Raw genomic sequence first — 17079 nt, forward strand, 5'->3', positions numbered from 1 at the left:
ATTTTGAGGTTTAAGAGAAGTTACATTGTTCCAACCGAAGTAAGTGCACAATACAGACAAAAAGTATTTCACATCCTTATCTTTAAATATAACCATGAAAAAAAATTATTTTCCCTCAAGACAAATTATTTTTTGTCTGTATATACCTGCTGATGCAGAGTTTTTCAAATAACCATCAAGAAGAGGTAGAATATCCTTGTAGTAAGGTTGCATCATATGTCTGGGGATGTGAGCAGACCAGTCTTCCAAAGCATCCAGACCCAGATCAGCCATCGGGATACAGCTAAGGCCCAGTTTAAATGCATTCTACATGTCAAATGAACAACTATCAGTGTTCCATTTCTATTGACAACTGTTACTCAAAGGTAAAATATATTTATGTATATTTTACAGCATTTAATATAAAACACATCTTGATTCAACTTTTTTCTGCTTAACATCTCGCTTCAACTTTTGTCTGCTTAGCATCTCACTCAAGATTACAGTAGAAGATACATCCTGTATTGCAACACAGACACTGAGTCAGCTTAGTGCAAAATGAAATTCTGAAAGTTTAACTGTTTATCCAGAAAGTAACTTATTTTCTCTCTCTCTCTGAAGAAAGTATGGAGCTTCATTGTTTTCTTACTTGCTCACTAGAATACTAACTTTGTTCCAGATTTTTTGCACGTGTTTTAGAAAGAAAATTGTTAGCTGTAGATCACTTTTACCCACCTGCAGTGCAGGGATATATGCTTTGATATCAAGCATGATGATATCATGTGGTAAAGAGAGCAAAAAATTAAGACAGGATGCCAACAGCTCATCCTTATACTGCTTCATTTTTGCTGCAACCTAAAATTCAGAGAAATTTATCAAGAAGAACAATCAAACTTTTAAAAAATTTGACTTAGCTTGTAATATCTATGTAAAATAAAAAAATTAAAAACCAATACTGGAATCTCATTTATCTGAAGACCAAAAGCACTGAATTTTCAATTATACAGTATTTCTCAAGTATGCATGAAAAGGTTACCAATAAACCTTTTCTGGCAGTAAGTAAAAAACAGACCAAAAACCATTTTAATCCACCAATATATTACAAAATTCAATGAGCTAGAATGCTTCAATCATATATGCAAGTTTTCTCAGAAGACAATTTTGATTGAGTTATGTATGTTTATAGTCAGACTAAGAAAATTAGCCAGCAAAATCACTTACTTCCTTTCCAAACTTAACAAACAGTGCAAAGCAAGACTTCTTTTCTAGGTCTTCAGAACATTTTCTAAGACTCCTTGGACTGATACCCTACAAAACAAAAACCAGCAGTCAACAGTCTTAAAAAAAATGTAGTACATAGTACTAATATGATGCAACAATTTCAATATCAATGAAAACTTGAAATCTGTGTTTGCTCTCTCAGAGCTTAAAAACTAACATTAACATAGTACAACGAGGGTCAACTTTTTGGAACACACTTAATACTAATTAAATAAGCAAAATATATAGGACTGAAACTGTTTTTCCAATGGTTTCATTTTCTCCTTGTCCACTCATCTAACAGATCATGAAAGAAAAAAAAAAATCCCTAACATACCCAGGTGGCAAGAATGCTGTTGTAATAAGAAAAGAGCAGTTCACAACAGCATCTAAAGTACAAGCATCTACACCAACGAGACCACAAATTTGGTGGCCACCACTTGGTGCCATCACCAGCAGTGGCAGGGGCAGTTCTGGGCTCTGCGGTGGGCCACACACAGAATGGGATGAAGTACCATCACTTTAAAAATACCTTTCATACATCAAATGGTGCATCCAACACTAGAGGTCATCTTACTTCCTAAGGAAATCAGTGAGTGGAACACAGATATGCCCCAGAAGTTGCCTATTTAACCCACACATTTATCTTCTGGTTCCACCTACACTATTTCTGATATCTGAGCGAAATCTGTACCACCTGCACTGCAAGAGTATCTCCTATCTTTCTGTTCACCCAGCTCAGGATTTCAGAACAAACATTACACATGGATAGTGTCTCTTCAGAAACTGGGCTTCTAGTCTAAATTTTTACTTTCTATGTGCTTGTAACTTTGGAGATAGAGGATACTACAAACATTTGAAAAAACTGGCTTACAGTTCCAATGAACTAGTTTGCATAGCACACAATAAACTATATATGAAGGACAGAACCATCACTGATAAACGTTACCCCCCTGAGAAAAGAGATCTCACCTCAAAGTATTTTATTTTCTTGGCAATTTTCATTGTAACAGAAAGAAGCTTGTAGAATCCACTTATGAGAGGCATCCTCGTTGAATGTATAATAAGGTCATAACCAAATGAATATACCCAAGGGCTAAAGTATTCAGCATGCTTCTCTGGAAGTATCTCTCTAAGCAGATACACAGAAAACACACAGGCAAATAAAAAAAAAACCAAACAAAGCTGAATTAAGTACTTGATTCATTTTCTTCAAACTGTCAGGTCAGTACAAGAAAGAGAAGTATTGCTGTAACAGAGCAGATCCAAAGACAGTGAGAAAATAATTACATGCTGCAAACATAGAAAGATTTTTATTTTGTTTTACAGCACAAGGCCATTTCTTCCTCACTCTACCTCATTACTGAATTTATGCAAACACAGATACTCAAATTTCATTACGGAAACTGCAGTATTGCTAGGGGAAATCAACTGGGTGTCTACAAGCAAACAATACTGTACCTTTCACTTGATGCCCCACGCTATTTTATAAAGACTGTATTTCTGGTCTCTGAAGTATTTTCTATATAAGGTATGCATAACACTACTATTAAAGTGAATGACTTGCCTCCCGTACTCCTTAAAAAACTGAGTTGATGAGCTAGGATGTTCTTCCCTATGACTCAAATGTCTGAAACACACTTACTATCTCCATACTCATCATCTGGTGCAATTTGAAATATGGTCAGTCATTTAAAGTCACAGTCATCTTAAATAAATCTCACTTTAAAGTTCTTCCAACCGCTTTGTAACCTCTGAAGTATAAAAAAAACATTAATACCTGCAGAATTCCACAAGATTTATAAAGGCAATAAAGTCTGTTGGCTTTGCTGGATGCAGGTTTGAAGCAGGGTCAGAAGAAGGCCCAATCAAAGCATCATCAGATTCATTTTCATCCTGAAAATAAATACTGAAGTAAGCTCACTTGATCTGTGACAACATAGAAATCATTTATAGCTTTTTTCCAGATCAACAGACTGTTGTCCTCTTCTTCCTGATGTTATTACTGAGTCTAACATAAACAAATGACTAATTATTGATGTATCAACAACTGAAAGAAATAATATGGGAAAAGAAATAGTAAGATTGCTCATAAGGAAAAAGCAAGAATTAAAATGAAAATTAATAGATGACAGAGTAGGCATCACAGGTTCCATGAATGTCTTCTGGGTCTGGTGTTCTCATATCCTAACAGTGCAATGCAATATCCAGAAATACAAATTCAAATGTTTTGACTAGTATGAACACTAGTTCAAGGATACTATGAGAAGGCACATAGTCAAAATGACAGTAAAACCAAGAATGCGATATGGTTCCCCCACAAAAGCAAAAATTAATTGAAACATCACCAGGCCTCACCTCTTCATTAACATCCAGTTTCTGAACAGTCAGGTCCAACTTCTCAATAATCTTCAAAATAGATTTTATAAGTTCATCATACAGCAAACGATTCAGGGACTGCAGTGATGAATTTGCAGTAAGGAAGTTTTCATCTTCAAAACCACATTCCTTTGCAGAAGGAAAAAAGTTCGCATTTCAAAACACAAAATGAGAATTATTTCTTCAATTTACTAAACAATATTTGAATGATTCAGGGAATTTGTCTTTAAGAGTTTTTCAGCTGTAGAAGCGTAAATTCACACCTGTTTAATTACTCTATGAGCCACAAAATCTAACTAAATCCAGAAAATATTTCCTCTGTAGTATAATAGAGTCTAGGAAAAAGTCTAGGGTTAGAAAATCAGCAATAAGATTCAGGATTACTTTTCATTTTTTAATTTTCATGTTAACTATGCTTCTACCTTCATTGTGTCACAGTTGAGTAGACTTCTAAAGAGATACAGGTAGTCCTTATATGTTGGTACTTTCCATCTCCCTCTTCCAACTTCTCCAGTTTCACGGAAGTCTTCAGATTCAGAAGCTTCTTTTCCAAAAAAATCCTGAAAAGGACACAATATTTTTCAGAAACACTGCATATGTAACTACCTGACTCAAGCCACAACACAATATAAAAATATTTGTGCACATAGAAACCTGAAATATCTAGCTTTCTCACTTAGCCAATCTGAAAAGTGCACAAAACGACCAGCGCCCTCTAAAAATCTTTAAAGCTCTTCTCCTTCTAGTGGTCAGTTATTTAAGAAACTCTGGAGTTATCCTGATTCACAGGATTAAAAAGCTTTAAAAAACTCCTAAATTTTCATACATTCAGTTAAATTTTTAAACAATCCATAATCTGTTAGCCTGGAAGAAAACTGGATGAACTTAAACACAACCTACTTTATTACAGACAACCTGAGCAAATGGGAACTGCAGAGAACAAAAGTCTATTTCCTGTCATTGTTTATAATTCAGTACAAAAGCAACATACTCATTATTCTGAGCACATGTAGGAATCAAAGACTAATAAAAACTGGGCCACAGTTGAAAAATGGACAGTACTTGTTTGGGCCTTCCCCTGTTTGCTGGGCTTGATCTTCAAGAACTGGAAAGTATATGCTAAGACTCTAGATGAAAAAATAGGTTTAAACATTCATTTTACCTTTGAAAATGTGATTGGCTTGGAGAAGATTCTGATTAATCCCTGATGCACTGAAACAAACAAACAAAAAAAATTGCTCAGACTTAAAAAGGTACAGCATCCATATCATTCATTATGTTAGTAATGAATTCAGTCTTCTATTTTCTATATTCTGTTCAGGATGAGAGAAAATCAAAAGAACACAGATTGTTCTTTAATGACAAATATAGCCAAAATCAGAGCCATAACTCTAGGATGTTTTATGGCAAACCAATTTCAGACTGCTTCTTACTACTTTTTCCCAATACTGCTTTGACTGTTCCCTGAGTCTGAATGCAGTGATGATCAAGGTATTGCCCATAATGCCCACAGTGAGAAAGGCAAAAACTCCCAATGACTCTCACATAGACCTCATTCCAGCTTTGGATACACACCACATTCCAAAACAAGAATGTGGAAAATAATGAAAATACCACAGCAATAGAGAAAAGCCACTGTATATTTGCTTCTTAAATTGAAAGAAATTACAAGTGTTAAAAGAATTATTTTAAAAATTCTAAAATTCATTATAATGAGATGTCAGCATGCTGGAGGCTACACTAACAGGACTGTATCTGTCTACTAGCATATTTGGAATTTTCATTATTACAAAATGTGATTTCCTGAGCATAAGAAGACTGCAATTCTAATAAGATGACACTCAACCTTATGTGATATTTCGTAAGGGTGACTGAAGACATATTGAACAGACTTTTTCTACATTTGTCTGGAAAATCCCTTTCTCCCCACAATCCTTCAAAGCAGTAATATAAATCTTATGTTTAAACATATTATCATAAAAGTATGTTTTCCTGCCCTTATTGATAGCCACTCATTCAAAGCAGTTGTTAACTCTATTCCCTAAATATTTTTATGATACTGAACAATAACACAAAGAGAATCCCAAACCTCCATTACTAGCGGATGGGAGAAAGCTTAGTTTTTTACCACAATGGCTACTTCACTCTCTCTCAGAAGTTACCCAATTTAGGGGAAAAAGCCACAAACAAAACCAAAATCAAACCAAAAATGCACTACTCCCCCAAAATCTACTACAAAGTTAATATTAGAGACTCACCTACAGTGCTAATAAAACTCCAAAGAACTGGACCTTTTCCTGAGAGAGCTAGAAATACCTTTATTATAGATCTGCAACAAACTGACTGCATTTTTTCACTGTACTGTGGAAAGCTATTGATCTGCAGCACAACTAGATGTTCAAGAACTGGAGTGTATACTTCAGGAATCTGTAAGAAATTAAACAAACAAAAAAACCCCACCATAATGGAAACACAGTTATTGTAACTCAGTACAAATGTGAAAAATTATGCTAAATTATTTCAGCAAGATACTTTGTTACAAGACTTTAAATCAGAAGCCACACTGAGAATAAAAGACTTAGCACTAATAATACATCTTAGATTGAAAAACCAAACAAATAAAAAGCCACAAAACAACAACAAAACAAAAAACAAAGCAAGCAGAGTAAGAGCTTTCTGTAACACATTACGGAAAGTAGCTCCTGGATAGATTATGGCTTCAGTGGAACCAATCTTAACCTTATTAGAGAAGTACCAATTTCATTAAGCAAAAAAAACACAGCGATATAATCCATTCATCCTTAAAAATCTGAAAACACAGTGTAAGTGAAAGTCTCTTGTCTTCCCCAACCTTATTCACAGCTACTACTAGGATCCAGAAAGCCCTTATAACAATACAGGGAGCATAGCATCAGAGGAAAAACGAAGTAGCATCAGAGATTCTACCAAAAGAAAAAGCATCAATAGAGTGGTATAAATCACATAAAAAGAAGGGCAAGGCTAGGTCCAAATAAATAGTTTTTCCTAAAAGAAAAATAAGCTTACTTGAATTTGGCTAGAATGGTTTTTGTTACAATGCACCGTAGCATTTTATTTAGTATATTCTGTGTATTTTCTTAATTCAAGTAAAATCTAGTAAATTACTCTCATGCTACTGTTTCCTACCCACTAGAAACTAGAAGTAATCGTATTTCAGATAAAGAAAAACTTTCTATCACAGGTAAGCTCACAGCTACTACCTTCTTATACATCCCCAGTGACATAAAAAATTGACTGTTACTTCAAATACTCCACTTACTGTATCTATATGGAATATCACACTTGCAATGGACTGGAGGAAACTTGGGAGCTGATAGAGATGGTCATCCAATGTTTCTGCTTCTGTGAGGTACATTTGCTTACAACGCTGAAGAAGCTCAACATACATGTTGTCAACTTCCTTAGAACATATTGCTTTACAGGGCTTATGGAGAGAAAATAAAACTATTTAGTAAATTTGTATAGGCAAGCAAACACACTCTGTAGCATAAAGAACAGCCAAACCTTCACCGAGTCATAGTAAGAACAATCTTTAATTTTTTTTCAGGAGATCAATATATGTGAATAAATTAACTCTAAGTATCCTACTTGCTACATGCATGAGAGACATTATCTGCAATGAATTAAAGCTGCTGTTCAATGATGCAGTGAAATGTACTGCGAGAAAACTTGAACTTTCAGTGACGTGATTTCAAATCCAGCCTGAAAAACATGGAGTTTGGTTGCAAATATCTTTAATTTGCTATTATGGGTCCTGACAATCACTTGTATTTTGACCTAGCTGCATTATAGTAGTAAGAGGCTCATCTTTATGTGGCTTAATCGATTATCACTCACAAGCCACTACTATTTAATATTTCACACAGCAGCCCAAATTCTGAACTTTTATTGTGCTGGGATCTGTACAAACAGAGAATAAAGACTATTCCTAAACTAATGAACAAGAGTAAAGCACCCCAAACAGTACTTGAGGGTATGTAATAGTGCTCATAGCTTTCTGCAGAATGACTTGCAAATCATAGTATTAAGCATGAGATAAGTCAAAAAGCAATTTTGTGGAAAAGGAACTAGGTCATGGGCAAGAATTGTAGCAGGGAAATGACCACAGAAAAAGAATGGATGGATTTAGGTAATAGCAGAGTAGAAGAGTTTGCCTAAAGAAGAATCTAGTCTGCCTAAAAAACATGCTGTCAAAATGAAGGCCAGACATGTATCATTTGTAGAACTGCACCTAATACTTGAAATTTATTTTAGTCATTAGATGGTAATAGAACCTGTATTGATCAAGCAATTAGTAGCAGCAAAACTCATGCTACCTCACAACCTAGTAACTGATGCTTGGCCAAGATTTAGACTAAATAGGATAACAACTATTACTGTGTCTTAACATGTCAACAATTTTAGGGACTGGAGCTTTAAGATCTCATTTTCCTGTTAAAATTTGCAGTATTTTATCCTGCATTAACACTATGTCTGTATTAACACTCTGTAGTTTTAAATAAATTCTTGTGTTCTACATATTTTTAACAATTACTTTCAATTCAGTAATCTGAAATACTTCATTTTTCAGTGGAAACTATACCTTTAACTCAATTCCTTTCTAGTTCATATCATAGATGTGGAAGACTAGGTTTCAAGAAAACACTGAAAATTCTACAAAACACTGCTCAAAAGGTAGCAAAACAGAAAGACTTTAGCTAGTAACTAGCTATTCTACCACATTTCCTAACCTAAATTAATCTTTGAGATTATTTAGCCTAATCTTTACTTTGAGAGGAAAAAAAAGATGTCTATAATTTTGTTATACAAAAGTTTGCGTACCACCATCAAGCACATAGATTGCAGATATATAAACATCATCCTTTCTAGTACCTTCACTTTACTGTTATATTCCCATTTTAATTGATTGCTGACAAAAAGCTGGATCTTTATGGTGCTTCCTGACAAACATACCTGCCCTTCACATACACATATAAGCAAGCATGGGGTTTTTGTTTGTCGTTTCCTTTTTTAATTTGCAGTTGTTTCACATATCAGTTCCCCATGTCCTGCAGTCAGCAGTTCCAAATAGTTTTGGCTTTTCCAGTTTAGATTCCTGCTCTACTGTAGGAAACGTATCTGAACATGTTTTAGACCAGAGTTGGCCTGGACTCTACCATCTAAATGCAAACAGATACATTTTCTGTACCTAAGCAATTAAGCAGATCCTTATGTTCTGGCAATTGTATATGAAGCCCTGGGTTTTTCCACTTCAGAGACAGTGCACTAGCAGAAGTAATCACAACTCTAAATTCTGCAAGTGCTCCCACTAAATTCTGTATGTTTTTTAATGACTTGCAGTGTATTTTACAGCACAGCTAAGTTCAACACTTAGTCCCAAAACAAAAGCATTCACGCAAGCCTTGTAAAATTGTAAAATTAATAGCAGATGAATCCAAGCTTTAAATCCACTCAGTACACTGCTTTATCAGAAAAAGTTTTCTGCACATACTGCTGCAAAAAGCCCATATCCACGAATGGCAACAGACAATTCTTTGTTGCTCGAATCCATCCTTCTGATGATTCCATAGAACTGCTCCATGAAGAACTGCAACGTGCTCTTGTGGAGCTCCACATCCTTTGCTACCATTACAGAAACCTGTGAAACAGATACAAAAACATCAGGATTTCCAGAAACAAGAAAAAAGCCAACAACAACAACAAAAATTGCAGAAAGTCTTTAAAGATACCTGGCTTCTAACAGGAAGCACTTCTAACAAAATAATTATTAATTAAACAGATTCAGTGAACATCCAAGCACTAAAATATCCCCATTATTTCAAGAAATTCAACTTTTGATTTAGTCTCAGAGACCCCAGTGAAGTTACAATACCTGCTTGAGGAATGAATCTAGTGCAGAATGACTGGCTTTCTTCAGCTCATGATGTGTGTGGCCACACCATTTACACATTGCTTCAAAGAGAGAGACATAGTTGTCCAGGAGCAAGGCACCAAACTGAGCAGCATGCCAGCTGAACAACTGTAAACCAGCTGCAATTTAAAAAACAATTCTCATTAAAACCCAAACTTAAATTCTACTTTCCAAAAACAGACCAGACTTTACAAAGTCTACATTAAGACTTTAGGTAGATATATCTACAATGATTGCAGAGTATAGAATGTATGCTTCTAGCCATTACAGTAGCAGTATACAAACATTATGAGCATATGCATAAAGACAACCAACATGAATCTGCTTTCTAATACACACCATGATGAAAAGCACAGCTGCATTCTGATGTAATTTACACTAACAGTGACAAAAAAAGGTACTTTACTGGTTACAAACAGTACCTGACCACACAATTCACAAGGATTTGGTTTCTGTGATCAGGACACATACCCAAGTCCTTCACTCCACCAAACTGTGATGCAGTCAAATAAAGAATTCATTATATATGTAACTTCACGAAATCAAATAAAAACATGAAAGAAATTTCAAGATCCTTAGTGAAGTAATTGTTTGGAAACTATCTTCAGAGAGACCTTTACTCTTCACAGATGTCATGGGCCTAGTACCCAAACCTTGCATTTTTGCAGTTTCTGTGTAAACCACTGGGCAGCTTCTCATTTTCTTCATGAACATAATTTATTCCAATTTCCTTCTCCTTCTTCTAGTGAAACTCTTCCCTCTTCCTATTTTTTTTTTTTTCACTCAGTCCATCTTCTCCTTTGCCCTAATTTGCTACATTCTTCTTATATCTGCTCCTGCCATGATTCCCTTCCCACACAGAGCTTTGTACTACTCCAGAAGGGAAAACAGCATCAACGACTATGTTGCTGTTTGTAAGTTGATTAGTCCTTGTCTAGTTTAAACAAATACATGCTTATCTCTTTATATTCAAACTTAAAGTTCACCAGTTTTGCTCCCCAACCAGCTCAGACAACTGAAAACTAGAGCAACCCAAACACAGGCAGTACAGAAGAAACAACTCCAGACAAAAGACACCATAGTATGTATGGTATCCACCTCAACACAAACTGAAGTAACTTACAGTCTTACCTAGATGTATTGCATATCGCTTCTGATCAACCTGTAATATCAGAAAAAGTTTGTCAGATGTGATTTATTCTTCATCAGGGCTAATTCATTCATGTGGAACAACTAAACTTTAGCAGATTTACCTGTGGGTTGATTGCCTTCATTGCAAAATCAAAAATCTCCTTTGCAGTCTGAGGATCTGTGAAACAATTCAATAATGAATATTTCACTATTGACACACAAGAAGTAGAGTGAACACAGAAATATTTGTATCCAAAGATTAGTATCAAAGATTAGTACAAAGAAGCAATATTTGAAAGCCTTACATATCTCATTTGAAGAAGCAGAGATGTTTTTTCCTGAAATACTTCTAAATTTGGAAAAAAACTGTACATCTGTATTTGTTGTTTTTTCTAAATACCCATATTTTAACAGACATGCCTTTTCTTAGTGAAAAACATCTCTGTATAAATCACATTCCAGCTCCTATGTGGTTCTCAGCTGCCCAGTTTCTGGTTAGAAAACAGCACTGCAAACATTTATGTACTGAAACACACTGATGGAAGCCACCCCACTCAAAACCCAACTACAGGGACCGTGTCGCTGGGAAGTTCTGGCTTTTGCATAAACCATCCACCAGTGGGAAAGTTTTCATTCTAAATTCACAGAGAGAAATGGCACTGGTTGCCATTAAGTTATTTAATAATTAAAATATATCAAATCGTACAACTATCTTGCACAAAGAAAAAGAACATACCCTCATCCACAGATTTGGTAAAGTTGCACATGAGTGCAGCCAGTCCCCTCAGACATCCTGCTACAACAGCTAGCTTGGGGGCCCTTGTAGCTGATGTCATCTAAAAAAAAAAACACAAAAAAACAAACAAAAAACCCCCCCAAAAACATTAATTGAAAAAAGGATTATTATCTTCAGGCTAAAATAAATTTACACCAAGGCTTCCCAGTTCCTAGAAGTGTAGACAGAATATCACATCCCAGCTTCATACAGTTATGTCAGGACCCACCTCCATGAAGTCAACAGAAACATCTTCTAATCAGAAGTTTCATATCATTCAGGAGGGATTTTAACTACAGAAGCATAAGAAATTCTTTGAAAAGCACAAAATATGTTGCATCAAAAGCCACCACACAGCACATACTTATGTCTTAAAACTGCAGAATATAGGAAAAGCGAAGTTCAGCAGAACTGTGATAATTACCTGAAGTGCAGAGATTTGGCAGCTCTTAAGAGCCCAAATCAGAAAATACCAGCTTATGGCAACAGTACCTTTGCTGGGGAGCTACTGCAAGGATCACCACGTGCTATCTTTTCTCACTGTCTAATTCACTATCACTGATGGGCTTGAATTTTTATTTGACCGCTTCTCAGAACCAGAGAACACAAACCTTAACAGTTCCTAGGGAAGTATTTAAGACTGTCCAGCCAGAACCCTACAAACTGTACTAGTTACCATAGTATTCCAACATACAGTGCTACACACACCAAAGGAAAAAAAACCAAAGTGATATAAGAGTCTAAAAAGAAAATCCCATCATACCTGTGTTTTAAGCTCTCCCAAATAAGCCCGGAATAGTTTTTCAGAGTTGTTAATCATGTCACTAGGCTGGACCTCTCCCAAAACTCCCAAAAGCTCATAAATCTTCTCCAGTACTAAAAAGTAATTTAATATTATTAAATATTAATTACTGAAATAATTATATTGACATTACTATTGCAGTTCCTATATAACTTGCAGTCATAAGAAAACCATTCCTGAGGATTTTAATTGATGATTATCACGTGGTAAAGGTGTCTCTTCATGATGTACATATACATATATATGTATATACATATTATGATGTAAGATGTATCCTTCTCTCACATTAATAAGTAAAACACACTCTATAAACATGACTTGGAAAACTAGGCCACTTGGAAGAATAAGGCCACATCCACTGAGGAAGCATTTACCACCAACCCAAGTTAGATGCTGGCCTTGAAGTTATGCTCTTAAAAGAATAGAACTACTTCTAAGTACAATCAGGGCTAAGGCCAACACCCAGCAGAACCTTCAAAAGCTACAGCTCAAAGCGTTCTGTGCCTGAGGGCCAGACCTTCCAAGCCAAGGCTCCAGCTGTAACTAATGAGGATGACCAAACCAGAGCTCGTATTACTTTGTTTAACATCATAAATAGCATAATTAGACAAGGCAGGAACTGATAAGCTGACATTAGGGGAGGCAAATGCAGGAGCAATCACAACAAAACTGCAGCTCTGAGGACAGAAGTGGCTGGGTTGGAATAAAGTTACAGATCTCTAACAACTGAGCTGGGGCTTACATAAACTTTGAAAGAACAGGCAGCCCTTCCTTTTGATAAAAGCACCCACTAGATGGACCAGGACTACTCTTAAGGCTCAAGGTTATCAGGATATGTATGTATAGTTACAAAATAGGCATAAAAGAAACTTCAAAGGTTCAAATATACCAGGTCAGCATTGAGCCTGGAAAAAAAACCAAAACAGTTAAGAGCCTAGCAAAGTTAACCCGGTTAACAACAAGAAACCTGGAATCACTTTCAAGTTTTAAATATTTAGGAACTAATAGCAACTGATTAGATACAAAAATATGCTGTTATACTGTGAATCCTAGACCAGGCCTATGCTCAAATTGCGTATGAACTGCCCCTAATAAGTTCAATAATGTTATGTCTCCCATGTGTAAGCTTATACATATATATACAGGTCTGATAAGAAACAGCTAATTGCATGATCAGGATCAGAAGCCCTGAACAAACTTGACTAGCTCTAAACCACAACAGCTACCATTTTTAAACCCACTTGTCATGGGAATAACAATTAGACATTTCCATGGGTATAAGCAAACAAAAACTGCGTGGTTAAAAAAAAACCAAACAAAAAAAACAAACAAAAAAAAGACAGTGACAGAAAAAATAAAGCCTACCTGTATCAGCAATTCTACTTTTTGTGGCAAGTTCCCCATAAAATTTATTAAATATATCCCCAACTTTCATTTCTTCCATCAGACAGGAACGTCGTAAACTTTGAAGCAACTAGGACAGATTTAAAAAAAAGAAAGAAAATTTAGGAAAATCATTAACACCACTATGCTACTACCATCCTACTTGGTTCAAGTAAAATCACCATTCCTATGTGTAACTTTAGCTTAACTTCAGTATGCTATTTAATGGACAAAATTTGAGGTGACTGGTCCAGAAAAGAATTTTGGCATGATATCTACATTAACAACAAATCTGCATTCATATTTATGTACGTACAAAAATTTTTAGGTTTTAACATATATATTATATAGATCATCTACACAGGATAATTTATATATCCATGAACACCCCATGAGATCACAGGCCTAGCAAGTCTGAAGTAGCCTTTATCACGTATAGTGTATTTCTCCTATTGTTATAAAGCCAACCTAACTCACAAAAAAACCTAACTCAAATATACGCAGAGGGGAGTTTTATTTCTCATAAACAAGTAGGTACAAAAGTATTTGCAAAATCATGACCTAATGCATTCTAAAGAAGCACATTATGAAATTAATGTCATAAGGGAATAAAACTCAGGGAAAAAAGCCCTTCTCCTCCTTCACACCTTTTACACAGTTTATCTAAAGTATTATATTTTATGTATTATTATATAATCTTAATATTTTAAAGTAAGAACACAACAAAAATACAAAATTTATTCTTAAAGAACCATAATAAACTGGGAAAAAGATCTGCAACTGCCTCCAAAGCAATTGCATCTTGCTCTAGCAGATGAAGGAATGACATGATCACATCGAAGCAACTTTTTGGAGGAATATCAAGGCCAACCTGTTGTCAACACATATCTCTTACTAACATCTAAATACTAAACTATCAATATTATTTTGCCACAGTATAGTACAGATTTTTGTCACAATAGAGCACAATTCCAGTAATACAAGAGATTTTCTACTTTTTTCTAGAAACAAGATGTATAAAATGTGCTTTACCTTAATCAGAAGTTCCAGAGCTGGTGTTCTACATTTTGCTGCCCTCTCTTTCGTATAAACGCTAATACAAGTTTGCTAGATTGGAAAGAAAACAGAAATTATACTGGTGAGTAAAGAAGGAAATTAAAAGGTAACAGTGCATTTTACTACCTATTTAAAGTATCTCTTCCTAGCAAGTTTAAGGTTTTTAAAAAGACTAAAACAATAAAATATCTGGTCCTGAAAGGGGCACCATTGTAGCAATGTAGCATTGTACAATGCAACACTGTAGCACTTTCTGACAAGAAATCTTGGCTCAAGCAAAAAAAGTACAATTTCTGGAATAAAAGGAAAAGATAGCAAATTTTCCACCTCTACGCTATCATTCTTCACAATATGTAGCTACTAATTTGAAATTTGAAAGTGTCATGGTAAGTGCAATTTATATACAAAGCAGATTCATTCAGCAATCTAGACTCAAGGAATCTCATTTTTAAAAACACAGTTTCCACCACTGGCTGTATATACTGAAAAGAGAAACAACTTTTCAGGAGAAATTTTAAAAATCAGTATTTAAAATTACCCATCACCTATGGATGCATTTAAAATGCTACAGTTAAAACTATGAATTTACTCTGTATAAATTAAAATATATACCTAGTATTTTCTGTATGAATAACTATTTTTTTTTAAGATTGATATGTAAACTTAATTTTGTAGTTGAAGAAAATTCCATGTTTCTCTGTTGTATTAGTTATACCTTATACCAATCAGTTATTTCAGTTCTAACAAAAACACTGCAGATGGGTAAGGAAGACAGGGTAAAGGATTCTTATGTTATGTTATGTTATGTTATGTTATCCACAAGAATTGTTTCAACCATTTGGTGAAGTTTAGGAAATAATTGTCCTTTACCCACCTTAATATTACAGGCATAAGGATGAACATTGTCACCAACTTTTTCCATAAAGACACAAAGAAATTTCAATGCTTCTTCTCTGCAATCTCGAAACTGAGAAGTTAAAAAAGGAAATAATTTAGTTTTAACATGTGCGATGGAACGTGCTGTTCCTATAGCACTGTCTCAACATTTCTTTAAAAATTAACGTTTACCAACTTACCTCCTCAATGCCAAGGGACCTGTAGATAAAGACAAGCAAGCCATGCTCTTGGGAAAACACCAGAGACAGGTGCAGTGCTGTGGGGACGCAAATAAGCCATCAGGCGAGTGGTTTCTTTCTGGATGCTGCCCAGCCCATCCTTCCCCTGGTGCAGAGGAACACCCGAACAGAAGAACACCCATCCCTTGGGTGGGACTGATGCTTGTCCACCGAAAAAAAACACAACTTAAATCCCGATGCTTCTGGCCTCCCCGGGGACCCGAGCCCTGTGCCTCTGCCCCCAGGCTGGGGCTACCAGGGCTGCTCAGGACGGAGGGAACGCCAACCCGGAGAAGAGGGGGCGGACAGCGGAGTGTTTTTACCATCAAACGAAATGATTATTTGGGGCAACAGATCATCCCCACCCCAAAATCAATCTTTTATATTAGGCCAGCACCCCCCCCCCCCCAAAAAAAAAAAAGCCCCAAGGGTCGTGTTAAGAACAGAGGGCGGGCAGAGCTGCTCCGCAGGACCAGCTACCTGCTGCTGTCTGTGCCCCCCACCATTAACCATCCCTCCCCAAGCCAAGCAGCCGATGTTTTACAGACACTCGCCCAGAGCACCTGAGGCCTCACAGCCCCCCCCACAGTCCCCAGCATCCCCACCCCCCCCCCCACCGCGGCCGGGCCGGGATGGGCTGGGTTGGGCCCGAGGCGCACCCTGCGCGGTGCCGGTCGGGGTGGTGAGGCAGGTCTCCCCCAGGCTGCGGAGCAGGCTGTAGCCGTGCAGGGCTGCGCTGGCGGCATCGCCGTGCTGCAGGCAGCTGTGGAGCTGGAGCAGGCACTGCTGGACACCCGCCATGCCGACCCAAACCCACGGCGCCGGCAGCGGGGAACGGACCCCGGGGGCGGGGGGTGCGGAAGCGGCGGGAAGGACCCGCCCCCGGCCGGATCCAATACAGGCAGAGGGGTTGGGTCGGGGAAACGACACGAGAAGCACGCCGAGGGGTTGGGGGTGGTGCGCTCGGAGGCAGGAAAAACGCTGGTAGACCGAGACCAGACACAGCATCAGACACAGACACATTGATTGGAAAAGACCTTCAGCATCATTGAGTCCAACCATTAACACTGATAGGTCCTTAACTAAGCCATATCCCTAAGTACTGTGTCTATACGGCTCTACATGGCTCCAGGGATGGTGATTCCGTCGCTGCCCAGAGCAGTTCCAGTAACTGATAACTCTGTCGGTGAAGAAGTTCTTCCTAACCTCTAAACCTCTGGCGCGGCAGCTTGAGGCCATTATCTCTTGT

At 36.9% G+C, this 17079-nt stretch overlaps 1 protein-coding gene across 1 annotated transcript in view; it reads right to left on the reverse strand.

Annotated features, from left to right (window-relative positions):
* The window catches only part of PRKDC (protein kinase, DNA-activated, catalytic subunit), an 83827-nt gene extending 67138 nt beyond the window's left edge, over nt 1–16689 (reverse strand). The window contains exons 1-21 of the mRNA XM_071737504.1: nt 16490–16689; nt 15792–15868; nt 15590–15682; nt 14692–14766; nt 13642–13750; nt 12238–12350; nt 11436–11535; nt 10822–10877; nt 10700–10730; nt 9530–9687; nt 9149–9295; nt 6917–7081; nt 5877–6045; nt 4781–4830; nt 4041–4178; nt 3598–3747; nt 3020–3135; nt 2212–2371; nt 1201–1287; nt 715–834; nt 147–306 (exon numbers count right to left, since the gene is read on the reverse strand). Coding sequence (XP_071593605.1) covers nt 147–306; nt 715–834; nt 1201–1287; nt 2212–2371; nt 3020–3135; nt 3598–3747; nt 4041–4178; nt 4781–4830; nt 5877–6045; nt 6917–7081; nt 9149–9295; nt 9530–9687; nt 10700–10730; nt 10822–10877; nt 11436–11535; nt 12238–12350; nt 13642–13750; nt 14692–14766; nt 15590–15682; nt 15792–15868; nt 16490–16631 — 2416 coding nt within the window. The 5' untranslated portion in view covers nt 16632–16689. The remainder of the gene's footprint in view (nt 1–146; nt 307–714; nt 835–1200; nt 1288–2211; nt 2372–3019; nt 3136–3597; nt 3748–4040; nt 4179–4780; nt 4831–5876; nt 6046–6916; nt 7082–9148; nt 9296–9529; nt 9688–10699; nt 10731–10821; nt 10878–11435; nt 11536–12237; nt 12351–13641; nt 13751–14691; nt 14767–15589; nt 15683–15791; nt 15869–16489) is intronic.
* Nucleotides 16690–17079: the final 390 nt, after the last annotated feature.

The sequence above is a fragment of the Heliangelus exortis genome, chromosome 2, assembly GCF_036169615.1.
Source record: "Heliangelus exortis chromosome 2, bHelExo1.hap1, whole genome shotgun sequence".
Lineage (NCBI taxonomy): Eukaryota > Metazoa > Chordata > Aves > Apodiformes > Trochilidae > Heliangelus > Heliangelus exortis.